Genomic DNA, 26,330 nt, shown 5'->3' with positions numbered 1-26,330 from the left:
ATTATAGTTTAATTTTATAAGTTTTTTAACCTTATCTAAATGGAAACTCACAATACAAATGATTCATCTTGCTTTTTTATCTCCCCAAATTATGTTTGTGAAATCACATGTTATTGCTTCTAGCTGGAATTTATTCATTTTCAGTGCTGTATAGCATTCCATGATTTATCTATTCTCCTGCCAATGGACATTTGGGTTGTTTCCGGTCTGAGGTTATTATCGAGGACACCACTTTGAATATGGTTGTATGTGTCCTACTGCTGTTTTGCATGCAATTTCATTAGTCTACAGAGGAGCAGAATAAACTCATCTTCAACTTTACTAAATAAAGCCAAATTGTTTTCCCCCATGAAGAAATGCATGTGTCCATCATACCATATCCTCACTGATACTTGGTATTGTCAGATTTCTTTCATTTGTGTTAATCTAGTGAGTGTATACTAGTAACTCATGCTGCTTTTCATTTATTCACTCACTAGTCACTCAAACATTCCATTTATGTGACAGCCTGGTGTTCTGCCAGGCACCATGAATGCCTGATGAATAAGAGATGTGGTCCCTGCCTTGCAGGAGCTCACAGCCCGGAGGGAGGGAGGGAAAAGAGACAGAGAGGGAGAATAGACAGAAAATAATAGGGAGATGCAGTAATCCTTACAATAGAATAAGCTTGGGGGCCCTGGACACACAGGATCAGAGCCTGGAGGTCTGGGAACCTTCCCCGTTATAGGAGGTAATAGTCAGCGAGACTAAAAAGGAGGGGAAACAGAGGAAGTGAAGGTAGAGAGGAGAATAAAGAGAGGAAATGTCTAGAGGTGGGACAGAGCAAGTCATCGTGAAGGATTTCTAAGAACTTCAGCCAGGCTAAGGCTTACGTTGAGGTGGGGAGTTGGAGGCATGAGGCTGCAGAAGTCAGCAGGGGCCAAGGGGCTTGTACAACTTCACCCCAAGTGCAGCGGGGAGCTATGGCAAAGAGTCGGGGGTGGCATGGTCAGCTTGTGTTAGGAGTCCCCCGAGACTCTTATGTGAGAGTCAATCAGAGACAGCCACACCACACAAGGGTATCCAGACCAGTGAGGGCTCCAAGAGAGACACATCCCCAGTGCCACAGCCCCTGCTTCCCCTGGGCGGGCCCATCACTTAGCAAATCACCCTCACCTTCATCTCCACTCTGGGAGGAGAGCAGGGAGCCATTTGAGTTCTACTTGACCATCACTCCTTCTGGTTTCCCCTCCGCTTCCCCACTCGGGTAACAGTGGTCATCTTGCTGTTCTTCAAACATGCCAGGCATTGCACCCACCTCAGGGCCTTTGCACCTGCTGTTCCCTCTGTTTTTCCCAAATATCTGCTTGAATCACTGCCTCACCTCCCTCAGACTTTTGCAGAAATGTTGTCTTTTCCTCGATTACCCCATTTACAGTTTTTTTGGCTGCATTCCGCAGCATGTGGGATCTTAGTTTCCCGACCAGGGATTGAACCCTCGCCCCCGGCATTGGAAGCACAGAGTCTCAACCACTGGACCACCAGGAAAGTCCCAATTACCCTATTTAAAACTACACACACACTCTCATCATCATACCCCATTTCCCTTCCCAGTTTTATTTTTCTCCCAAGTACCATCTGACATCCTATTTTACTGACGTGATTGTTTAGTGTCTTTCTCCTTCCATTAAGAGGAAAGCACTGTGAACCCTGGGATTTGGGTGGGTTTTGCTTGTTGCTGGAACCCCAGTGTGTACAGCTCCATCTGGGACATCACAGATGCTCAATAAGTATGTGGAAATGAAGGAACCAATATCATTAACATCCACAACAACAAAAAAGTCAGTGTGCATCCCTACTGTGAATGCAATGTGTCCCATTTATTGGGTAGGTAACAGATACTAGTGTCTATACTAAGTAATTGACATGCATCATCATCTCAGTTAGTTGGGAAATGACAGTGCTATTAGGAAGGCACTATTATTCTTCCCATTCTACAGATGAGGAAAACCAGAGCTCAGAATTACACATGCAGGACTGACTCCAGAGCCGTAGCCTTTAGCACTGTGCTTCTCTGTCCCCTTACTGGGCAGATGAGGACCCTTGAGTCCCAAAGAACTGCTGGCACTTTCTCAAATCAATCAGGGAATAAAGCCAAGGTCAGAATTTGAACCCTCCTCTTTGCACTGCATCCCACATTTCTGCAGAGGAAGCGCCTCTCCCAGTACCAGTCCTGGCCAAGCAGGGAGCTCCAAGGAGCCCATCTGAGACCTCCCCCACCTCTCCCCTAGCACTGGTGGAAGCTGGGGGAGGGGCTGCCTTCCCATCCCCGCTCACAGCTGTATCCCCTACAGAGATGTACCAGTTCAGCATTCAGGAGTCGGCCCCCATCGGCACGGCCGTGGGACGTGTGAAGGCCGAGGACTCAGACGTGGGTGAAAACACAGACATGACTTACCACCTCAGGGAGGAGAGCGGCAGCGGCGGGCACGTGTTCAAGGTCATCACAGACAGCGACACGCAGGAGGCCATCATCGTAGTGCAGAAGGTGCGGCCGCCCTGGGAGCGATGGGGGAGGCAACCCCAGGGCAGCAGGGTCGGGAAGGGGGTCACTGAGCAGCCAAACACCCCAGCCCACTTCACTCCAGGGATGAAGTCTCTCCAGAGACGCTGGACCAACCTGGGGAAACGCTGATGCTGTCCTTCCCGTTTTACAAAGGAGAACACGAGGCACAGAGAGATTAAGTGACTTGTCTGAGGTTGCACAGCTAGCTGTCAAGAGCCAGGAGTCAATCCAGATTTGAATCTATGCTGTGCTACTTTAAGTTCACACCAGGCCCTTCACACTCATTGTCTCCTTTCATCTTCATGTTACCCTCCGAAGGAAAACATATTATGACCGTTTTTACAGGTAATAAAACAGAGAATTAGAAAGGTCAAAGGGCTTGCCCAAGATTATTCCTGGAAGGGATAGAGTAGGATTTGAACCCAGGTCTGGTGACCCCAAAGCTCTTTCCTTCCTGAGTCTAACAGCCTCCTTACTGACCAGCCCAGGAACCAGAAGCTCAAACAGCAAACTCAGCACCCGCTAGGGAAAGGAGACAGAGGTCAGATAAAAAAGCAAAAATCATCTTCCAGGGCTTGGGAACAAGTTTGGCAACTCAGGGGTGCACAGGCCTTTGACGCTGCCCACTCCAACCCTGCTGCTCCACGGGAGGTCTGAGTCCCCTGCCCTGGCCTACAAACAGTCGTAAGCTTTTACAAAAGCTTATTCCCAGGGATGGGATGCTCACTCCCTACCAGTGTCCTGCTCCTCCTTCTCCCATTCAGCCACAGTCTATCTTACTCCTGTCAGCCCAGGCTCTACCTCCCGGGACCCACAAAAACATCTGCCCTGACAGCCCTTTATTCACTCAATAATCAAACCCTTTCCCTGGCCGTGAGGGTTTGAGGATAGAGAAAACTCTGTTTCTTCAACTAGGATAAGAATATGAGGCTAATACTTACAATGAAGTGTTAATAGTGTGCCAGCCTCCTTTCCAATGCTTTCCATGTATTAACTCATTTAATGTCTACAACAACCCTCTCAGTACTATTATTGCCGATTTCATAGGCGAGAATCTGAGGCCCTGAGTTCAGTCATTTGCATCCAAGGCCAAGCATCTTACAGAGAAGTTGTAGGGACAGGGCCCCAGGGAGTCTGTCTCCAGAATCCACCCTTTTAAACATTACATGGCTTTCTGACCTCCACTTGTCTTCACTGTAAGATGAACCCATTTCACAGATGGGGGAACTGGAGGCCTGGGGCGGCCCAGCATCACAGAGCAGCAGAATCAGGCCCCAGGCCCAGCCTGGGGACCCCAGCACAGCATTTGCTCTCCTCCCCGGTGATGCCCCTGCCTCTTGCCCCATAACGCCCCCTCCACCCCGCCTGCTCCCGCAGTGGCGCCTGAGGTGTCTCTGGAGTCAGTGGTGGCTCAGGGAACAGAGCCCCCGCCTGATTGATGACCTGGCTCCAGAGCCCATCGCTCACTCCCAGGCCGGGTCCGCGCCTGCCTCCCTGCATCCTGATTTCCCAGGCGACAGGACGGAGGGAGGAGGTAGCCCTTCTTTTCTTTTTTTTTCTGTTAGAGAAGGGGGAGTGTGGAGGGGAGGTTCTGAGAGGAAAGGAGGGTCCCTAGACGGAGAGCAGTTCTCCAGGAAGGTGGCCCTTGCTGCCCAGATGGCTCCCCCAGCATGTAACAGTGGTGCCCACGTTCCACCACTGCCCTTTCTCTTGGCTCTAAAGGCGTTGTCCTTAGGAGGCCAGAGCCCACGCAGCCATGCAGCTTGTCCATCAGAGGGTCACCCACCAGCATTCCCTGATGAGGACCAGGGCTCAGCGTGGCTTTAGCCAGGTCTCTGAGGGAAGCTCTAAGGCTGTCCAGCTTATCAGGCTGAACTCACATTAGCAGCTGCCACCAATAATACACCAGGAAGGTCTCTCTCACCCTCCCGCCCAAGGCCCAGAGAGGCCGAGATTGCCTGCAGACACACAGCTGGGCAGCCACAGATCCAGCGCCTTTCCTGCCGTGGGGTTAAGGGCTGGGACTTGACAGCTGCACTGTGGGGGATGTGAATCCCGCTTCTGCCAGGGACTAACTGCTAAGTGACCTAGGGCAAGTTACAGAGCCTGCTGGGCCTCGATGTCCTCTCGTGTCAAATAGGATGATAATAATAATACAAGCCTCTTTGGGATGCTGTAAAATTAGATGAGTCGCTACATTTAGAACACTGGCACGCAGTGCTTTGTAAATTAATAAATTATAGCCAGTCTTGTGTGCCGGGTAGCAGGAAAGCTGGACGTCAGTATGTGACCCTGTGTCCCTGAGCAAGACTGTCCCCAGCAGGGCCTGACTTTCTCTACCTGTAACCCGACAGTGTCAGTGACGCCATTGAGTCAGTGATGCCTCAGCCAACTGTGACCTTAAGCCAGCCCCGCCCTCTCGGGGGTCAGCCCCGCCCTCTCGGGGGCCGGCCCCGCCCTCTCGGGGGTCAGCTCCGCCCTCTCGGGGCCGGCCCCGCCCCCTCGAGGCCAGGCCAGCCCCGCCAACCCCCAGACTTGGGCTCTGTCCCGCCTGGAGGTGTGGAGTAGACCCCAGCCCACTCACCGGCCCTCTGCCCACCCCTCCAGCGCCTGGACTTCGAGTCCCAGCCGGTGCACACCGTGGTCCTGGAGGCCCTCAACAAGTTCGTGGACCCCCGCTTCGCCGACCTGGGCACGTTCCGCGACCAGGCGATCGTGCGCGTGGCCGTGATCGACGTGGACGAGCCCCCCGAGTTCCGGCCGCCCTCCGGCCTCCTGGAGGTGCAGGAGGACGCGCAGGTGGGCTCCCTGGTCGGCGTGGTGACGGCGCGGGACCCCGACGCCGCCAACCGGCCCGTCCGGTGAGACCCCCGCCCGGGGCCGACGCCTGCTGCCTGCTACCCCGCCAGCGCCTGCAGACAGACGGCGGGCAGAGCGGGTGGGGACGGGGCAGGGGGCGGGGCCGGCGATGGTGCGGGAGGAGGGGCGAGAGCGGTGGACGGGGCCGCCGGGAGCCAGGGAGACAGAGGAATCAGATTCGGGAACAGTGGCAGAGAGACGGGGAGCTCAGGATAACGAGAGAGAACCGGGCGTGACAGATGCAGCAGTGACCTGGGCTCAGCCTTGGTCCTCCACCAAAAGTAAAAAAAAAAAAAAAAAAAGATAATTTCATCCCTTCAGCTTTTCAGGTCAAAATGTTGCAAACATCCTCGACTTATGTTTTTCTCTCACACCTCCCTCCAATCCATCAGCAAAGCCTGTCATCTCTGCTTTAAAAACATCTCCAGAATCTGACCATTTCTCACCTCCTCCGCAGCTGCCGCCCTGGTCCAGGCCACCTGTTTCTCTTGCCTGATTACTGCCTCTCTCTGCTTTTGTCCTCACCCCTCTTCAATCTAGAATGGGCACAGGAGCCAGATTGACTCCCGCCCCAGCCTTCTCATGGCCCAAACCGCCCTCCACTGGCTCTCCTCTGCTGAAAGCCCTCCAAAGGCACCTCTGGGGCTCAGGGCAAAAGCCCAGACCCTATGGGATGTGGCCTCACTGTAACCTCTCAGACCCCATCCCCTGCTCACCTCCTCCCCGGTTCACTCTGCTCAGCCACACTGACCTCCTCACAGCTCCAGGGATACACCCAGCCCACCTCTACCCCAGGGCCTTTGCACCTTCTGATCCCTCTGCTTGGAATGTTCTCCCGCTTAACATCTCCATGGTTGGTTCTCTCACTTTCTCCAAGACTTTCTTCAAGAGTCACCTTCTCAGTTCAACCTTCCCTGACCACCCTTTCGAAAATGTCAACGCCACCCCAACGTGTCCCCACACTTCATATCCATGTTCTTTTGTCCTTCATCACCATCTAACCTGCTACCCATTTTCCTGATGACTTTGTCCCTCTCCCTAGAAGATAAGCTTTAGGAGAATAAGGATGCGTGTCTAAGTTCACTGCTGTATCCTCAGGGCCTCACACTGCCTAGCACTTGGTGGACGTTCCCTGATGCATGGTGAATGAATGAAATGTAAAAACAGAGAAAGACAGAAAAGAGAGAGGCTCTTGGAGAGGTAGTGAGACCAACAGTGAGAGGAAGTGACCAGAGAAGAAAAGCCAGTGGAAAGAGGACAGGAGTAACTAAAGGACAGAGGAACTGACCTGACACTGTAGGAAGAGAAAGAGGAGACTTGGAGAGAAAGCCAGACTCAGAGGCAGAGGCATGGGGGGTGCGGCGCGGGGGGAAAGGGGGCAGTGGCAAGTGGGCAGAGGCGACGGGATGCTGTGGCGCTGTTGGTGTCCCTGGAAGGGTTTGCGATCTGCAGGGGTTGGGGAGTTCCTGACCATGGCCCCAGTTGGAAGGATGTCAGATAGAAAGTGATCCAGAGGAGGAGATCAGGGTGGGGTGAATGGCCACTGCTGACTGAATTTAAGCATCTGGAGCTTCCTGTTTATTCCCTGAAACCCCTGTACATAGTGAATGATCCCTGAGCCAACTGTGTGCCTAGCTCTGTGCCAAGCATTGGAGAAGGAGGGAAAGGAAGTTACTTTAAGGATCTCTGCATTACTCAACTCCATATGGGTAACATTCTCACCATCATTCATGTGAATGGCTCCCTCCGATTTGTCCAGTGCATAGCCTGTGCAACCTTACATGGCAGCCCCAAGGTGAGGACACAAAGATGTTTAACTACCTATGGGCTCCCAGACTGGAAGCTACCCTCAAAGGTCTAGAAAGACTTCCTGGAGGAGGCAGGAATTATACTGAGCTGTGTACCTGAGTCTGGTCAGTGTAGCTATGAGGAGAAGGCTATTCCAGGCACAGGCATAGGAAGGCAAGAAGTGGTAGGTGTGTCTGGAGATGAATAGACTGTGATGTCTACAGGAAGCTGAGCAATGAGCCAACAAGAGAAGTCTGATAGGGCTCAAAGATAGGCTGAGGGGCTCAGACTCAGTCCAGAGGTTCCGAATGCCTCCTAGGCTGCCTCCACCCTTCCTATAGCCAAAACCACCCTCCACTGCCTATGAACTCCTCCACCACCTTTCCATCCCCGCTGACAATAGATAGTCTTTAAACATCCCTGTCAGCCTCTGGCTCTGCCCCAGACCTTTCCCAGGAGGGCATTATCACCCTTGTTTGGCAGGAAACTGAGACCCAGGGAGGGGAGGAGGTTCCCTGGGCTCACAAGAGTTACCAGGCAGCAGTGGGAGCCTTGTCCTTGCCTCCCAGGTCCAGCGCGCCCCTCTGCCCTCTCCCCTCCTCTCCAATATTGCTCTCCTCACTCCCCCCTCAGTCCTCCCCCTCCACCGTCTGTTGACTTCCCTTCCCCCCGCTTTCATCTGCACTGAAAGGGCCAACTTTGAAACCTGCTCCTCACCTCCTTTCATCTCTCTGTGCCGCCCCTTCCCTGGGGCTCCTCAGATGTGGAGGCGGTGAGGAGCTTGAGACAGGTCCAATTTCACACCACAAACATTTACCCAACTCCTCCTCCTCCTTGCCCGGCCTGGAGCCAGGCCCATGATGACTCAGCCAAGGGCAGAGCTGGGGAGGAGCGCCCAGTCTGTAAGGGGACAGATGGCTAGAGAAGGGGTCCTCACAGACCACCTGGGCAGCCCAGAGCCTGGCTTATGTTCCAGCTCCCTGAGTTCCAAGGGTCCTGGACTCCGTCAACACCTAGGCGTGTGAGTCATGTCACATCCGGCACTAATCCAGACAATGGGGAAACAGCAGTGTTAGACCCAGTCTCTCCGCTCAAGGAGTTTGCCTTCTCCTGGGGGGCAGGGGAGGCAGGGAAATAGCCAATAAGTAGTTGAATGTTTGTCACCACAAGTCAACAGATGGTTAAAAGGAGTCATTGCTGATAAGAGCTATGAAGAAAACAAACAAGGTAATAGGATAAGACCAATTGGGGCCACAGGGGGCTACTCTGGATTAAGTGATCAAGGAGTTGACAAGTGAGTTGACATCAGAATGATCAAGAGAGAGCCAACTAGACCAAGATGTGGCAAAATGCATTCTGGGTAGAAGGAATGAAAGTGAAAGTCGCTCAGTCGTGTCTGACTCTTTGTGACCCCGCGGACTATACAGTCCATGGGCCAGAATACTGGAGTGGGTATAGCCTTTCCCTTCCCCAGGGGATCATCCCAACCCAGGGATCAAACCCAGGTCTCCCGCATTGCAGGCAGATTCTTTATCAGCTGAGCTACAAGGGAAGCCCAAGGATACTGGAGTCGGTAGCCTATCCCTCCTCCAGTGGATCTTCCCAACCCAGGAATTGAACCAGGGTCTCCTGCATTGCAGGTGGATTCTTTACCAACTGAGCTATCAGGGGTAGAAGGAATAGCAAGTGCAAAGGTCCTGAGGCAGGAACAGGCTTAGTGTGTTCCTGGAAATGATGTGATATCCTAGGCGATTCTGCCTAGGATGGTGGCACCTGGGAAATCTAGAGATGCAGATGTACAGAGTGATTTTTCTGAGTCGCTGTACTGCAGAGCATGGAAGATGCCTCACACTGTGGCGTTTGGCCCTCAGGATGTAGTTTACTCATTTTATAGATGAAGAGACTGAGGGGCAGAGAGAAGTGACCCTGCCAATGTCACTCAGCCTGAAAGGGGGAAGGAATGGGATTTAACCCATGATTGTCTGATTCTTGAGTCCAGCCTTCTGCCATTTCACCCCTGCTTCTGATTCTCTTAGGGCTTCCCTCATAGCTCAGTTGGTAAAGAATCTGCCTGCAGTGCAGGAGACCAGGGTTCAATCCCTGGGTCAGGAAGATTCCCTGGAGAAGGAAATGGCAGCCCACTACAGTATTCTTGCGTGGAGAATCCCATGGACAGAGGAGCCTGGTGGGCTGCAGTCCATGGGGTTGCAAAGAGTCGGGCACAACTGAGTGACTAACATTTCTTTCTGATTCTCTTTATAGTTTGAACAGCTTCCAACTTTATGCTGTGCCTTGCGCCATGCGGGGGCACAGAGAGTCAGATGGGGGTGAAGGGGAAGGCTGGGGCCCCATATGAGTGAATCAAGTGACAGATGTAAGATCAATGGGCTGAGCAGGGGCTTCAGGGCTCAGGAGATCCAAGAAGGGGCAGATTCTCTGGGCACCAAGGAAGGATGGAGCAAGGATAAAGAGGATGGGGTTGAAATGGGAGGGCAGCATCCAGGGTGGAGTGGTTGTGAGAATCTGGTGGCAGGAACAGAGTCAGGGAGCCAGGAGGTCAAGTTCAGGATCAGTGAGGTCAGCTGAATGAGCTCATAGGAGGGGCGTTGGGACCAGAGAGGAGGTTGGGGTGGGGGCACTTGGGGACAAGCTGTGAAGGACCTTGAATGTCAGGTGAAGGTGTGGGACTTTATCCTTAGGCAGTGCCAAGTCTTGGAAGGCTTTGAAGAGAAAGAGGAGAGGGCTCAGATGGGCCAATCTCTGGATCTGCAAGGCAGCCTTGCAGACAGACTGGCTATTTATCAGCCCATCCCCAGCCCTACCAGCCCCAGCCCCCTCGTGAGTCTCCCTTGAGTGTCAAAAACAGGAAAGCCCATGCTGGACCAGAGAGAGAGGGAACACTTCATTTCCTCCCAGCATTCCACAATGGGGTGCAACAGAAAGCACATACATGGGTTTTTAGAGTCAGAGAAAACCTGGAATGAATCCTAGCTCAGTCGCAGAATTATGGGAAAATCACTGCACCTAATCCAACCCTCAGTTTTCCCATCTCTAAAATGGGTGACATGGTAGTTCTTGCCTCATTCATTTATTAAAAAAAAAAAAGTACTAAATGTCTACTATGGACCAGGTTCTAGGATCAGTGGTCCCAGGGTTGGAGGAAGGATTAAGTGTTTGGCACATAGCAGGTCCTCAGGAAATGGACCTTACCATTTTTCTCGGTGGTCTGGACACCCAGTACTCCCCTTCATTCTGCAACCAGTACTAACCCCAAACAGATTTCTAGGCATCGTGTGTGGGCTTTGAGGGTGTGCTTTAAAAGGGCTGGGGGAGGGGAAAGAGTCAAAGGCAGGATGGAGTGAGCAGAGAGGAATCCCCAGATCAGGGGAGTCTCCCCCACTAGGAGCTCAGGCGGGGGCTGCATCATACAGCCTGCTGTGTGTGCACGTGTGTGTACACGAGCCCAGATACAGGAGCACCGGGCAGCCTGGACACCCATGAGTCTGCACACTTTCGTATTTATCATGCCTGCGTGAGCTATATATGCACATATTTAAGTGTCGAAAACCCACATGCGCCCTCAAGCCAGGAAGACACACCCTCGCCACTTCTCTCGCCCTGACCTTGACAACAGCAGTGTTTTGTGCTGTTCCCAGGGTGTGGGAGTGCCCGCAGGTGTACCCAGCTGGCCCTGAGGCGGCTGTCCTTAGTTAGATGTGGAACTCTGCACAGACGAACATGGCTTGGGAATCTGGCTTTGCCACCCATCAGCCCTTCTACCCCAGGTCAAGGCGCCTGGCTTCTCTGAGCCTCAGTTTCCCCATGTGTAAAATGGCAGCAGCAGTGATGACAGTTATCTGCAAGGCTGGGAGGGGCTCCTGCATGTGCAGCCCTTAACACAGGCCTGGCACAGAGTTTTGCTGAGCAAATAAAAATGAGAGTGAATCCATACGTCATGCGGCAGGGGCCCAGCGCCATTAAAAGTGTTTTATTGGTGTTTTATTGGTAGTACTTGTCTAATCCTCACAACCACTCTGAGGTAGGTGTTATTATTAGCACCATTTTTAAGAGGGAACCAAAGAGCTTAAGTGACTGACTCAAGGTCACATAGCTAGGTTGCAGACCTCGGCAGATGGCCACCAGATCCCACTCCTGACCACCATTGCCAGGCTTTCTTGCACTTGTGTGCACACACACACACACTAGTGGACACAAACCTACACTCTCTCACTGCACTCTTCCACTCACACCTGCTCCTGTTCCCTTCCTCCCCTCCAGGTGCTGGCTGACCAAATGAGAGGTGAGATTTGAGCAGAACCTTCTAGACCACAGATGCCTTGCTCCCATGTCCATACATGGTACCTCCCACCCCCAGGCCCACAGACCAACACACTGGGTTGGGGGGCTCCTTCGTCTCTGGTCTTACCAGACATTTCTGAATTGTCATTAAAATAACAATAGTGCTCACTCATAGAGTCATTTTCCTGGAACCCAACTAGGCACCTGTCCCCCAGCTAGGCACGTAATCCTCCCAACTACTTGCAAGATAGGAGTAAAATCACTTTTCCATTTTCCTTAAAATTAAGGCTCAAAGAGGAAGCGGCTTGCCTGGGGTCATTGTGGATCCTGCTCCAAGTCTGAGCGCCCGCCTCTTGTACCTTCCAGCTGTAACACAGCATCACACACATGCACTGACCACCTGCAACACAGACCAGACACACAACTTGAGCGCCGCCAAGTGAGGGCCTCAAGCCTCCCCCACTGCCCCCCACACCTGCCAGGCCACGCTCCTTGCCACGTGCCATGCCCTCCACCCACCCCTCTCTCTCGCTCGCTGGCTCCCTGAGCTGGAACAAAGCCCCCTGGTCTGGGCAGCCACACCGACCTGCAGCCCCCAGTCTTCAGCTGGAAGATAGAGGCTCCCCACACCGCCCCCCTCCCTCCCCATGTCCTTGGGAACAGCTGCCTCCACTTAGAATCCATCCCCCTCTCCCCCTCCAGGAGGAAACAAAAGAGTAACTGGGAGGAAAGAGAAGAGTGGACAGAGGTCTGAGCAGAGAGAGGAGAAAGAAGAAGGCGGTGGGCATCCTCCCATCAGCCCTGCCTCATGCCCAGCCCCGACCAGGCGATCAGGGGCCCCTGACTGTCTCTTGGACTCACCTCTACCTGTAAAATCAAGAGGAGGTCTCCATGGTTCCTTCCAACTGAGCCGACACTATTCAGAGTCTGGTTCTACCTCCTTTGGACCCAAACATCCAGCAGTTCAGGCTTGGGTCCTCAGTGACCCGAGACTCCATGCATTGCTGCTTTGGATGGCTCAGTGCGCTAGAAAGAACTCTGGGTGTAGAGTCCCAAATGGGGGTACAAATTCCAGCTCTCTGACAGTCCCCGTGCAACCTTAGGCTGGGTTTTCACTAGCCCATGTGGCACATTTCGTAAATAAGAAAAAGGTCCTCCTTTGAGAAGATGCTCCCTGAGCTATAGCACTTGTGGCTGGGCAAGAAGAACACCAGCTGGTCTTCATCCCCTCTACCCCTCTTCAGCCTAGTAACTTTGCGCAGGACACAGCCTGCACAACCATACTTGGCAGCCCTAAGCTTGGGGAGCTGCCTGTCTCGTCCTCATCTGCAAAATGGGTTGACCACACATCAGCCTCACAAGATGCCAGGCAGGGCGGGGCCTCATCTGTCTCATTTGCCATTTTACCCCCAGAGCTTAGCACAGAGTGGGCTTCCCCTGTGGCTCAGTTGGTAAAGAATCCGCCTGCAATACAGGAGACCCGGGTTCGATGCCTGTGTCGGGAAGTCCCCTGGAGAAGGGATAGGCTATCCACTCCAGTATTCTTAGGCTTCCCTCATGCCTCAGCTGGTAAAGAATCCACCCTCCATGTGGGAGACCTGGGTTTGATCCCTGGGTTAGGAAGATCCCCTGGAGAAGGGAAAGGCTACCCACTCCAGTATTCTGGCCTAGAGAATTCCATGGACTGTATAGTCCACGGGGTCTCAAAGACTGACTGACTTTCACTTTCACTTTCACTTTAGCACAGAGCAGCACGGAGAAGGCATTCAGCTAATGTTTAGGCATAAAGGAACGAAGGGAGGGATGGCTGGCGGAAAAGTAAGCTACAGACTGTTAAGTGTTGTCCTGATGGGAGGAATTATCATCTTAGATCTGACCTACACACTTTCACCCAGGTCAGGGGGACCCAGGCTGAGCAGGGCCAAAGAGGATGTGGGCTTAGCAACTTAGAGAGAGGAGGTGGCATTAAACCAGGGATTTGGGGGACCTCCCTGGTGGTGCAGTGGTTAAGACTCTTGGCTTCCAATGCAGGGGATGTGGGTTTAATCCCTGGTCAAGGAACTAAGATCCCACATGCTGTGTGGCATGGCTGAAAAAGAAAAAAACCTAGGGCCTCAGGAGACTAGCTGTAATGCCCACTACACCCTCATGCCCAGCCCTTTGCAGTCTGCCACAAGCTTCCACCTCCACTACTGCAGTGAATAGGAAAACAGTAAGGGCTGTCACCATTGCCCGGTTCCATGGATTACCTCCTCTAACCCACACCAGTGAGGTATGAATCACCCTATTTTGCAGACAAGTAAACAGAGGCCAGTGAAGTCCAGTGCCTAGTCCAAGGTCCCCCAGGTGTAAATAAGCAGAGGATTCAAAGCCAGCCCCACCTGCTCCCAGAGTTCTGCAGTCCCACTGGTACGGCTGTGTTCAGTAGTTGGCGATTCTTGGCGACCCCATGGACTGAAGCCCTCCAGGCTCCTCTGTCAATGGGATTTTTCCAGACAAGAATACTGGAGTACATTGCCATTTCGTCCTCCAGGGGATCTTCCCGACCCAGGGATCAAACCCATGTCTCTTGCATCTCCTGCATTGGTAGGCATGTTCTTTACCACGGGCTACTTGGGAAACCCCTCCCACATGCACTGGGTATCATTATCCCCATTCAACAGATGAGGAAACTGAGGCCTGGAGCGGTTTGGTAATGCAGCCAAGGCCCACTGAAGGGTCATCTCAGGGCTTCGAGTTTCAGGGCGGGGAGGGAAGGGGGTGTTCTCGTGTCGTCCTCTCCGTGGGCCTCAGTGTCCGGGCTCCGGAAGATGCGGGAAGGGCTTGTTTCCTCCGGCTGGAGAAAGGGGGAGGGGTGCCCCGCCCCACCAGGCTCCATTGTCCCCGCAGCACAAAGAGCCCTTGCTTGGCATTCGGGGCCTTTGTAGGCCGCGCAGCCTGGCGGCGCCCCCGCCCGCGTTATCAGCCCGGGGAAGCGGCGGACAGAGCTGGCGGGGCCTCTCTGGGCCGCCGCCGCCCGAGACATGTGTTGGACACGGGCCTTTCAGGCCTGGAGCCGCCGCACAAAGGCCCGGGAAGGAGGCGGAACAAAGGGCTTTTTCACGCGGCAAGTGAAAAGCCGCAGATTAGCACGGGCGCGCTGCGCTGGCGGGGAGGGGCCGGCGGCCAGACTTCAGACCCCTTCCCGGCTCAGCCCGCGTTCCAGGTCTGGGGCCTCCGGAGAGCCTCGGAGCGGCACAGCCAACTCCCTCCCTCCTTCTCAAAATCCCTCTAGGCTCCCCAGGACCCCCAACGCCCTAAATTCTGCACTCTGCTTGTTCTCAAGCCGCCTCCTCCGCACTTCCCAGTTCTGGCCGTTTCTGCACCATTTGCCGTCCCCTGAATGATTCTCATTCGCGCAGTTCTCACTTTGCAGCTTCTGTTCCCCATGCCTGGAATGCCATCCTGTCCTTTTCTCAAGCCCAGTTCTAGGGTCACCTCTTATGGAAAGATAAGAATCAAATACCCCATGAGTACTAACTCTGCTGGGCCCTTTAACTTCTTCCCGCCTTCACAACGACCGTGAGATGAAAATTATTAGCCCCGTTACCCAGCTGAGGAAGCTGAGGCTCAGAAAGGTTGACCGTTGCCCATGGTCACACGTCAGGAACCCAGTGTAGCTGAGATGCAAACTCGGATCCATTTCCACTCTTCCTCTGCCGGAAAGGGTCTCTGCTTCCTGTGTCTCCCAGGCAGGTGGCTCCTCTTTAGGAGGCGGGTGGAGGGACTTGGGCACCGGTTCCAACGGCGCCAGGACACCTTCAATCAGCCCTGACCTGCCTCTCTTAGGTACGCCATCGACCGCGACTCCGATTTGGACCAGATCTTTGATATCGATGCGGACACGGGTGCCATCGTCACCGGCAAGGGGCTGGACCGAGAGACGGCCGGCTGGCACAACATCACAGTGCTGGCCATGGAGGCTGGTGAGCCAGGGGGCGGGGCGAATACGGAAGGGAGGGGCGATGACCGAAGGGTGGGGCTGTGGGCGGGGCAAAACCCAGGGAGGAGGGGCCGAGCGCTGGGGGCAGGGCAAAAAGTTAGAAGCTGGGCAGAGCTGAGGTGGGGGCGTGGTCGGCAAAGGCTGACCCACAGGAACACAAATCTGGGAAGGATCCCAAGCCAAAAAGGCAGGGCCCAGTCTTAAGTTTGGCTTTCTTCCTTCAGCTTTTATTGAGCACCTACTATACACCAGTCCTTTTTATAGAGGCTGGAGCTATAGCCCCTAACAAGATAAAAACAACAACACCTTCTTTCTCCATGGGCTAGAGCTAGACCTTCAGCAAACTTCAAGAAAGGGTGTTCACATGTCAGCTGATGCTAAGTGCTAACAAGAAACTGGAAAAGAAGAAAGCAGAGGAAAGGGATTAGGAGGGAATTGTTTCTCTTAGGGTAGGCCTCTTTGCAAAGGAGACTATTCAAAAGAGAGCTCGTTAAAGTGAGAGAGTCATGCTGCCATTGGAGGGAAGAGAGTTCTGAGGAGAGAGAACAGCCAGTGCAAAGGCCCTGGGATCATAATTGGAGAAATAGCAAGGAGGCCAGTGTGGTTGGTGAGGGGCAGAGTGTCTGCCATTGCAGGGTCTTTGGACTTGACTCCAAATGAGGCGGGAGTCACTGAGGGGTTTGAGCAGAGGAGGGAGGTTGCCTGACATGATACCTATGGCCACTGCATTGAAAATAGATTGTCTGGGAGCTGCAGGGCAGGGGCAGGGTGGGGGGAAGGAGCAGGGGCTCAGCTAGAATTTACATGCAGCAGGTCCCTGAAGATGTGACAGTGGCCTGGCCCAGGCTGATAGCCATGGAAATGGTGAGAAGTGGTCAGCTTTTGGAGGCAGGCTGAAAATAGAGCCCCCTGGACCTGCTGATGGGGTGAGATGGAGGAAAGAGACTGAGGGTCAAGAATGACTCCGAGGTGCTTGGCCTGTGTTGAAGAGTGTGGTGTGTGTGCTCGCATGTCACAGGCAGTTTGGTGCAGCTGGGGAGGCGTGTGAGCTGAGAAAGAAAGAGGAGGCCCTGGGACATGGAGTCTGGACAAGTCAGGCCACGGAGGTGAGGAGCTAAGAGCATAGGGGTTCACGGCACCCCAGGAGTGGGGAAAGGGCAGTTCAGCAGACCTCCTCCTCAACCAGAGCAACACTGCCAGTGCCCATGCCGGACCGGCTCCGCAAGCTCCCCGCCGTCAGCTCTCCAGGTCTCAGCAGCCAGCAGAGCCTCCAGTAACCGATGCTGACAGCAGGAATACTCAGAGCCTCAGCCTTGGTGGGGGTGGGTGCCATTCAGTCTCCCCTCTGCAGACCTGGGCCCCAAGGCCCTCCTGCCCCTTCGAGCCCTCCTGGAGGCTCTCCTCCTCCGCCTTCCCCGGCTGGTGCCTCCCACTTCCCTGGCCCCAGCAGCCCATTCCAGCCGAGGAAGTCCCTAGGCTGAACTTCCCTTCGTCTCTTTCAACTTTGGTTTAAAAGAAAATACAAAGCTGGCTCAAACCTCAGTGCCTGCTGCTCCCGAGCCTTTGAATCCACTTCTCCACCGCATGAAAGGGAGATAACAAAGGTGGCTGGAGAGGAAGTGGCGGCTGGACTGGCGGGAAGGCAGCTCCCCCTCCTTACCTCCCTGATCCTGCTTCCTGGGCAGCCAGGGGGCCTGGCCGGGCTGCTGGGCAGAGACGCCCCCTCTCCCTACACAGAGCATCTCCCCACCAGCTGTCACACCGCCCAACGGCCCACCACTAGCCGGTTCCTTCTTGGGTTAAGCATTGTGCTTCTGCCCTGTGAATCTCTTCCAGAAAGCAGCTAGAGGAGCATACAGAATCTCTAATGCTACCATTTCACAGAGAGAGTGTGTCAGGGGACTCTCCCCAGCAGAGATTTTTACAGTGTTTGCCTAATAGATACTGAGCTTGATCCTTTCTAGCACATACTTCTATTGAATCATGATCAGTTACAGGTCAGCACCCATTTTATTGATGGGAAAATCGAGGCTCAGACTATTAAGGGCTTTGCCCAAGGATGTGCAGTGGCAGAGCCGGGATTTGGGGCCGAGTCTTCCTGGTTTCTCCCACAGCTTTGCTCCACGGCCTCCCTTTTCCTGGTACTCTGCTCTCTGGGCCCCACCCCTATTGCCCCCACACCATCCCAGTAACTGAGCGTGGGGAAGGAAAAGACTGGGCTAGAGACCACTCCCCTCGGAGCCGCAATTCACAACTCCTGCCCAAGTCTCACCGGGGATATTAATCAATGAGAAAATGAGTGGTTCCCACTTCACTGTGCTGGTGGGAGGATTAAATAGGATAGAAAGAACTTAGCCTAGTACTTAGTGCTCAGTTAATGATATCTATCCATCTGGACTCGGTGCACTTGCCTTAAGCACTCACTCTGTGCCAGGCGCTTTACAGTGCTGTGTTCGCTGAAGCTCCCCACTTATCAGACGTCGATTCTGCCATTACCCACAACGTATGGATGAGGAAACTAAGACTCGGGGAGGTGAAGTCATTTGTCCAAATTCCTGGCCCCAGCCAGTCTGACTGCACGGTCCGGCGTTCACCCAGCAGCCCCCGAGTCATATGTCTTTGGTGCCAGGCATGAAGCCAGGAGCGGCGTCAGCGATCCACCCACTCCAGCTTCTTGCCCTCTCCGTGAGACTAGGACAAATTGTTATCCCCACTTTACAGACTGGGAAGTAGAGGCTCAGGAAGGAACCGCGATGGCCCCAAAGTCACAGAGCCAGTCCCTGGGGGGTGGGGGTGGGCAGGGCTCCCACAGCCAGGCCGGAGCCTCAAGGACAATGCCCTGGGGTCTCCCCACCCCCACCCGCCCCCCCAGCCTGGTGCCCTTCTGCCAAAGCCTCTATTTGGCTTCTCAGAAACAGGGGACCGTGGCGGGGGTCCAGTGGCAGGGTCATGGTGCCCCGCCTGCTGCGGGTGCAACAAATGCGAGGTGACAAGAATCAGAGAGGAAATATTTACACACAGCGGCGGAGCCTTGTGAGCCCCTCTGAGCACGCAGCACTGAGGCACAGCCGCGGCCTGTCAGGCCGGATTACCTCAAAGACTCCCCAGCCACTTAGCATGCGGGCTCCCCTCTCCCCCGAACTTCTGAGTCATCCATTCTGCCCATGCAGACGCTGCTTCCACTGACATTATCTTTAACGTTTTGTAATCATGAAATATTAATGACCGATATTGAATTTAAAGTACAATTTGTGTCTGAATCCTTCAGTGGAAAAAAGGGCAGTTGTAAAGGGACAGTCTTCAAAGAGACAGAGGGGTGGTGGGCGGGCTGGCGAAGCTGGCGCTGGGGTAGAGGGGGGCGGTGTGCCAGGGGGCTGCAGCCAGCCCCCTCTTCCAGGCCCTAAACTGGTCTGGAGGGGTGGTCTCTGGCTGGACAGCAAAGAGTTAACTAGATTAGCTAGAGCTACCCCATCTGGGTCACCCCAGACCAAGTCACTATTTCACAGGCTCCTGATTTTTCCTTTCTATCACAGAGCAAGCTTTATGATTTAGGTATGCATTTGTGTGCCGACTTTGTTGATCTCTCTTCTCCTGGGAGAAGGACCTTCCATGAAGGCAGGGTCTCTTCTGTATCTGTAGCATTCACACCGGGCCTGGCGCTTAGAAGGTGTGTACAAGTATTGGGGTGGCCAAAAAGGTCATTCGGGATTTTCCGTATGGAAAATCCCAAACGACCCTTTTGGCCAAGTCAATACTTCCTGAATAGATGGTAAATGATCTTGCCTGCCCAGTTAGGAAGGCAGGGCAGCGTGATAAAGAAACACTGCTTCTAGTGGTCTGACTCCCAGCTGAGAGTATGGACAGTCATTTCCCCTCTTCTTGCCTTGATTTTCTCACCTATGAAATGGCACCCTATTGGATAGCTATGAGGATAATACCGGTTACTGTTGACTTTTAATCATGCGTGTTCAGTTGCTTTAGTCATGTCCAACTCTTTGCAACGCTATGGACCATAGCCCTCCAGGCTCCTCTGTCCATGGAATTATCCAGGCAAGAATACTGGAGTGGGTGGCCAAGCCCGCCTCCAGGGTTTCTTCCCAACCCAGGGATCGAACCTGTCTCTCCTGTGTCTCCTGCATTGCAGGCAGATTCTTTACTCGCTGAGCCACCTGAGAAGCTCATAACTATTCATCATAGTGGCTTCTATTTATTTGAAGCCCACAATCTGCTGGGTGTTGTGCTGAATGCTTTATATAAAGTGTCTGCTGGGGGCCTCTTCTCACCTACTGGGCCTGGGCACTGGAGTCTGGGGGTACAGTCTTGGCCTGTGACCTCGGGAGGTCTGACCCTACTCAAACCTGCACTGGACAACACAGGGTAGAGGGGAGGGGGCGGTGGGCTCTTAGGAGGTGCAGGCAGGGGAAGAAGGCAAGAAAGCTTTCCCAGAGGAGGGGACGTCTGAGTTGGGTCTCAAAGGTTAAGGAGAGTGGGGTTGGGAGCTTCCAGCAGAAAGACACCTGCGTGCCAAGGCCTGGAGGCTTGGCCGGCAGGAAGACCACTGTCCGTTCTGAGAAACGGGGTGTGGCCGGAGGGTGGCTGGAGCAGGTGAGACGAGCTTAGCATGCAGAAGCTCAGTGGGGGCCTCTACAGGAAGGGTCTCGGGTGTCCTGTGAGCAACTGGCTGCAGCTGGACATCTCCTGGAGATGACAGGGAGCCAGAGCAGGTCTTCGAGCAGAAGAGGGAGATGGTCAGATGTGCAGCCCTGCGGCCACTTGGGTTCGTGGGGAAAGGGGGATGGGAAGGGGCAGCCTGGAGCAGGGAACAGATGGGAGGCTGTCAGGAAGACTTGGCTGAGACATGTGCTGAGGGTGGAGGGCAGGCAGGAAGATGTGCTGGGGAGGCTGACTGTAGTGGTCTGGGGAAGAGGCTTGGCACAGCCCTACATGGAAGCAGTTGCTTCAGAAGGCAGTGAGCTCCCGGTCACCAGAGGTGTGTAAATCAAGCCTGGGTTCCACTTGGACCAGGTAACTCCCAGGATCCTGAGCTGCCTAGGTACTTAACTGATCCCACCAGGAACAAAGATTTTTGTGAGGTCCATGGAGTCTTTGTAGGAAAGCCCAGAGTATTAGGGCCAGCTCAGCCCTAAGAAGGAAAACTTCCTGCCACCAATGATTCCAGGGCCCCTATTTTACCCAGAAGTCCTCCCCTACCCTTTGGCGGATAAAACATCCCCACCTCAACAAGGTCAAACTTCCAGTCTCCATGTGGAAGCCAAACAGATAATCAAAAAGCAGAGAAGGATGCCCTAACCTCGCGCTCCCACTGGAGGTGAGTGGGGACCAGGCCAGGAATGCAAGGCATCCTCCCCTGACAGCTCTGACACCCCTTCTCTGGAGCACCCCCACCTGCTCACCCAGTCCCCCTCCCCACCCTGCCATCCTGCCTGCTTGTCTTGGCCAGCTCGTAATTGGGATGATAAATCTTCCTGCCCAGCTGGGCAGCGCTAATCAGAGCCTGGTGTTTGGATGCAATTTAATTCCCTCGGGAGGTGGTGGGGGCGGGCGGAGCTGAGGGAACTGTGGAGCAGAGGGTCCAGGCTACCCTTGCACCGCTGCAGGTGAGGGAGAAGGAGGTACCTTCCAGCAGCCCCCCACCTCTGTGGCCCCCTCCCTCCGCCCTGTCCCCACTTCTCACTCTCCTTCCCACGCCCACTCTTGCATCCTCACTTCTGTCTCTCTCCCTGGCTTCTCTCTTTCTCTGTGACAATCAAGGAGAACCGCGGAGTCCAGCTCCATTCGTTTTACGGATGAGAAAACCTTGGTCCAGGGAGAGAGGCAGGAACAGGGTGGGACAACTAGACTGCTCCCTCGGTGATGTGATTCAGGAGGGGATGCGGCCCCCACAGACTTTGTCCCTCCAGAGGTCTCGATCTCTCCCTGTCACTCCGCAGCAGCCCAGCACGGTTAGAGATGCCACAGACAGTGAAACCCATTCATTTGACAAATCTTTATTAAGCACCTACTGTGTGCCATGCAGAGGGGGGCTGGGGAGACAGCAGAAAGCACAAGAGACCAAAAATCTGCTTACTTTCTAGTGGGGGAGATAGATGATGGGTGAATTTAAGTAAGTAAAACTATAGACAGAGGATGAGACAGTTAGATAGCATCACTAACTCAATGGACATGAGTTTGAGCAAACTTGGAGACAGTGAAGGACAGTGAAGCCTGGCGGGCTACAGTCCATGGGGTCACAAAGAGTCGGACAAAACTTAGCAACTGAACAACAACAACAAAAATACAGGGATGTTGGATAAAGACTACAGAGAGAGAGCAGTAAATGGGGTATCTGGTGGAATTGCAAGGAGCAAAGTAAAATAAAGTCATCAGAGGAAGTCTCTCTGAGAAGACATCTGGGCAAAGAGCTGAAGGAGGGAAAAGAGGAAACTTGGACCAGAGGCAAAAGGAGAGCGGGGCGAGGGACAGGCCAGGGAGGAAGATCACACAGCCTTATGGGTGTGTAGGTCTTGGGCGTATAGTCTGATTGCCCAGGACTGAGGGCAGTCAAGGAGGGCTTCCTGGAGGAGGCAGAGACATTTGGGGCCTCAAGGCAAGCCGGCCTCAGGCAGCTAAAGGTGGTCAGAAAGGCCACATCATTTGATGGGTAGAAAGTCCCTATTGTGAACCAGGCTCAGGTTCCATTGATTGTCCCCTGTGAAACTTTGGGCAAGTTCTTTACCTCTCTGAGCCAGTTTCCTCATCAACAAAATGGCAGTAATTCAAATCCGTACCTCCCACAGGGGCTGACAGGATGAAATGAGGCAGAACAAACCCTAGCCCGTGGCAGGTTCTCTGTATGTGTTTGCTGGTGGCCTTCTGGGAGGCACACATTCCTAGGAGTTCCCTAACAGGGACACCAGGCCAGGCCCTACCCCCTCTGCCTTTCCTAGTGGCCTCCAGCCCTCTAAGTCCAGTTTGGTCCAGACACTATATTAGGAACGGCCAGGGGATGGGATCTTCCTTAGAAGGAATCCAGAGTTTTACTATCTACAGACTCCCCTCCCACCCCAGGACCTTTGCACATGCTGTTCCTACTACCTGGAGAGCTCTTTCTTCCCATCCCCTTCACCTGATCACCTCCTGGTTGGATCTCAGCTTAAAGGTCCCCTGATAAGTGCTAAGTGGCTTCAGTCGTCTGACTCTTTGCAACCCTATGGTCTTTAGCCCACCAGGCTCCTCTGTCCATGGGCTTCTGCAGGCAAGAATACTGGAGTGGGTTGGCGTGCCCTCCTCCAGGGGATCTTTGCAACCCAGGGATCGAACCTGCGTCTCTTACATCTCTTGCGTTGGCAGGCAGGTTCTTTACCACTGGCGCCACCGTCCCCTACTTCAGGGTAAACATCCCTGTGCCCCACCAGGGTAGGAGCCCCTGCCTCCTCCTCTCACAGTCCTGGACTTTTTTTCTCTCAATTCTTATCACAGTCTGGAATGCTGTCTGTCCCTGCCATAGACCAAGAGGCAGTGTTGGTCTTGTTCAGTATTGTGTCCTTGGTAAAAAGGAGACGCTCAAACTGTAATAGTCAGCAGAAAACAGAAGTCTCAGTTTCAAATTGCCCAGTCCGGTCCCCCATCTGTTATACAGAAGAGACTCTGAGACCCAGAGAAGCTAAGGGGCCTGCCAACACTGCACACTGGCTCTCCTGCCCAAGCCTGCTCTCTTCCCAAGGCACCCACAGAGTGGCCCACGCTTCTCAGCCCCTCGGTCCCCCAGGGCTCCACCTGCCACCTCCTCGGATTAATGGTGAGCCAGCTCAGAGAGGAAGCACCCGGCCGAGGCACGTTTAATTTTAATTTAGGAATCGGTTAAGACTGCAGGCCTGCTCAGCTCTGGGCTGTCAATCAGCCTTCCTCAAGGCTGCATCAATTAGTTTAAAAATATTGAATGTAATTTTGCCTGACACAACATATTGCAGCTACTGCAAAATATAATTTATTTTAGAAGAAGAAATAATTAAACTAATTTGCATGTCAGTCAGCTGAACTGAGATGCCAGGGGAGGGTGGGTGGGACCCCTGGGGGATCCAGCCCTGGGAGGGGGCGCCGACCGCTGGGTGTGGGGCGAGGTCAGCCTGGGCCTCGGTCCGAGCAGTAGCTGCATCTGGATGGACAAATATTCAGGCAGCGGGAGGGCCCACTGGCATTGCATCTGGACTAGGCACTGGCCTCAGAGTCCAGAGACCTAGGACCCAACGCCAGTTCTGCCACTGACTCTCCTATGGCTTTGGACAAAGTCTTACCCCTTTCTGGGCCTCAGTTTCTCCATCTGCAAAATAGGTTTAGGGAATTCTCTGGTTAGGACTCGGCACTTTTACTGCCCGCACCTGAGTTTGATCCCTGGTCAGGGAACTAAGATCTTGCAAGTTGCACGGCACGGCCAAAAAAAATTTTTAAACAGGTTTAATTAAGACCTCCTTTATGAGTTGTTTTGAAGATCCAATGAAAAATAAGAAAGTTTGTTATAAATTGAAACTTTCTGCATGAAGAGGAAATTATTGGTGGATTTCTTGTGTTATACCAGAAACATTTAAGGTGGTAAAATTATGCATTATTATCAATTATTACAAATGATGCTGTGATCCATAGGGGTTTGGAGAAGCCAATCAGAGGCAAGATGTCCAGTTGGACCTCCCCCAGCACCTGCCAGTCACCCCCAGAGTTTGTAAAACTTGCTATGGATACATATTATATAGATTCACCTGGAGTTATTAAAAAAAAAAATCAATGACCAAGTCTTGGGCATCAGTTCATCTTAAAGCAGGATTTTTTTTAAAAAATTTGTATTTATTTGGCTGCATCAGGTCTAAGCTGCGGCTCACGGGAAGTTCGTCGCATCGTGCGGTCTTTCACTGTGATGCATGGACTCTATAGTATGGTGCACAGACTCTCTGAGGCAGGGAGGCTTAGTTTCTCCATGGCATGTAGCTCTTAGTTCCCTGACCAGGGATTGAACCCACGTCCCCTACATTTCAAGGTGGATTCCTAACCACTGGACCACCAAGAATGTCCCTTCCCAAGTGATTCTAGTGAGCCAGGCTGGAGACTGCCATGATGTCGAGAGCATGGGAGTGCTGCCTTTGGGTTGGCCCACGAGCTCTGGGGTTCCAGGCCAGCCTCCAATTCAGGGGGTCTCTGTGATAAGCTATGTAGGTGGCAACTTTGGCAACATAGAGACACACCTCTTGGCTGCCCAGCCTCTCAGATCTGAGATGCTCTCTCTTGCCAAAGGACTCAGGACTTTCCCAAGAAGTGACCCGTAACATTTGAAAGGAGGAGCTAGGACAACAACGAAACGGTAGCCTTGTAAAGTAAGGCTGTAGTAACTAATCTTTTTGTGACTAGCATTTCGAAATATCTATGTGTATTGAATCACTGCATTTTACGCCTTAAACTTATACAGTGTTATATGTCAATTACATCTCAATAAATCGAGATAATCAAGATAGAATTACAGCTCAATGAAGAGATGGGAGAGGCCCAGGAGAATTCAGAGGAATGATTCAATAATGGGTGCTCACCAGCAGTGGACCCAAGCCTCCAGTCTGCCCACTGAGGATCTTATCCGACTCTGAGCACCCCTTCTGCATGGCCCCACAGGACCCTACCTCTGCCTCCAGCCCTAAACCGCCCCCCAATGAAGGGGAAGCTACCCTCTCAGCCCCTACTCTCCCTCTGCCTTAGTGGGGAGAGAGGTGCCCGTTCCTGGCGATGGACCTCACCCTCCTCTCCTCCCCTCCTCCTCTCCCCACAAAGCACCCTCTGGCTGGCTGTTCTCCAGCAAAACGCTCTTAAAAATAACAGCTCACCCGGCATTCCCAGTCACGACTCCTATCTCTCGCCCCCGGAAAAGCCCCCTCTAATCGCCGAAGCGGCAGATCTGGGTGAGCTGAGAAGATAAGGTGCCCCTGGCTAAGGGGAGCTCCAGAGAGGAGTCGGGGTTTGAGTTAATTAAGGACGCCCCCCACCCCCCGCCCTTCCTTTCCCTGACCCGGTGGCCACACCTGCCTCCCAATCTCCATTTCTGTCTTTATCGACACAGGAGCAGCTGCAGTCGGCATCCGATGGGGCCCTTGAGTTCACAGAAAGGAGTAGTCGACCACCCCCCTCATCCCCCCAAAAACTCATGGGGTTCCTGGCTGCCTGTCCTTGATTGCACTGTTGGCTGGAACATGTCAGTAATGAACTCATGGCTAAGATAGCCAAGGACACGGCACCCCTGAGCACTCAGAGGTCTGGGGGCTGTAAAGGGCCAACGTTCAGGGTGCTTCTCAGAAAGGACAGGAGGGGATGGGGTGTCCCAGAGCCCCGAGTCACCGAGTCATTGCTGAGAGGATCCTTCAAGGATGCCTGTTTATTTAACAAGTCCTTATGTAACACTTGTGTGTTATATATACAGCTTTAAGTGCTTTGCAGATATTGACTCAATCTGTCTGCCTAACCAACTCTCTCCTAACAGACCCATTTTGTTGAAGGTAAGAAAATCAAGGCCCAGAGAGGTCAAGTGACCTGGCAGGGATCACAGAGCTGCTAAGTGACACCACTGAGATTGGAGCCACTTGGTTCCTGAGTCCTTGCCCTTAATCACTGTGCTGTTTTCCAGGTGTGGAAACTGATGTCAGAGAGGGGAAAGTTTTACCCGAGATCAAACACGGTGTCAGGGACAGAGCCATGCCTGAAACGCAAGCCTCTGTCTGTCTCAGTGTTTCCAGGTTGCCCTCATTCACTCAGCAGATCTGTTAGAATCTAGTCTGTACCACATGCCACAATGCTGGGGACCCAGGAACTAATGCAACAGAAGCCTTG

The 26,330-nt window shown here is 53.4% G+C and overlaps 1 protein-coding gene across 2 annotated transcripts in view; it reads left to right on the top strand.

Moving 5' to 3' along the window:
* CDH22 (cadherin 22) overlaps positions 1–26,330 on the top strand; it is a 79,598-nt gene that overhangs the window by 39,952 nt on the left and 13,316 nt on the right. For both annotated transcript variants that reach the window (XM_043884777.1, XM_043884778.1), the window contains exons 5-7: positions 2,334–2,527; positions 5,153–5,406; positions 15,320–15,456. In XM_043884777.1, coding sequence (XP_043740712.1) covers positions 2,334–2,527; positions 5,153–5,406; positions 15,320–15,456 — 585 coding nt within the window. The remainder of the gene's footprint in view (positions 1–2,333; positions 2,528–5,152; positions 5,407–15,319; positions 15,457–26,330) is intronic.

This window comes from Cervus elaphus, chromosome 23 (assembly GCF_910594005.1).
Source record: "Cervus elaphus chromosome 23, mCerEla1.1, whole genome shotgun sequence".
NCBI lineage: Eukaryota > Metazoa > Chordata > Mammalia > Artiodactyla > Cervidae > Cervus > Cervus elaphus.
This window is presented reverse-complemented; position numbering and strand designations above follow the sequence as displayed.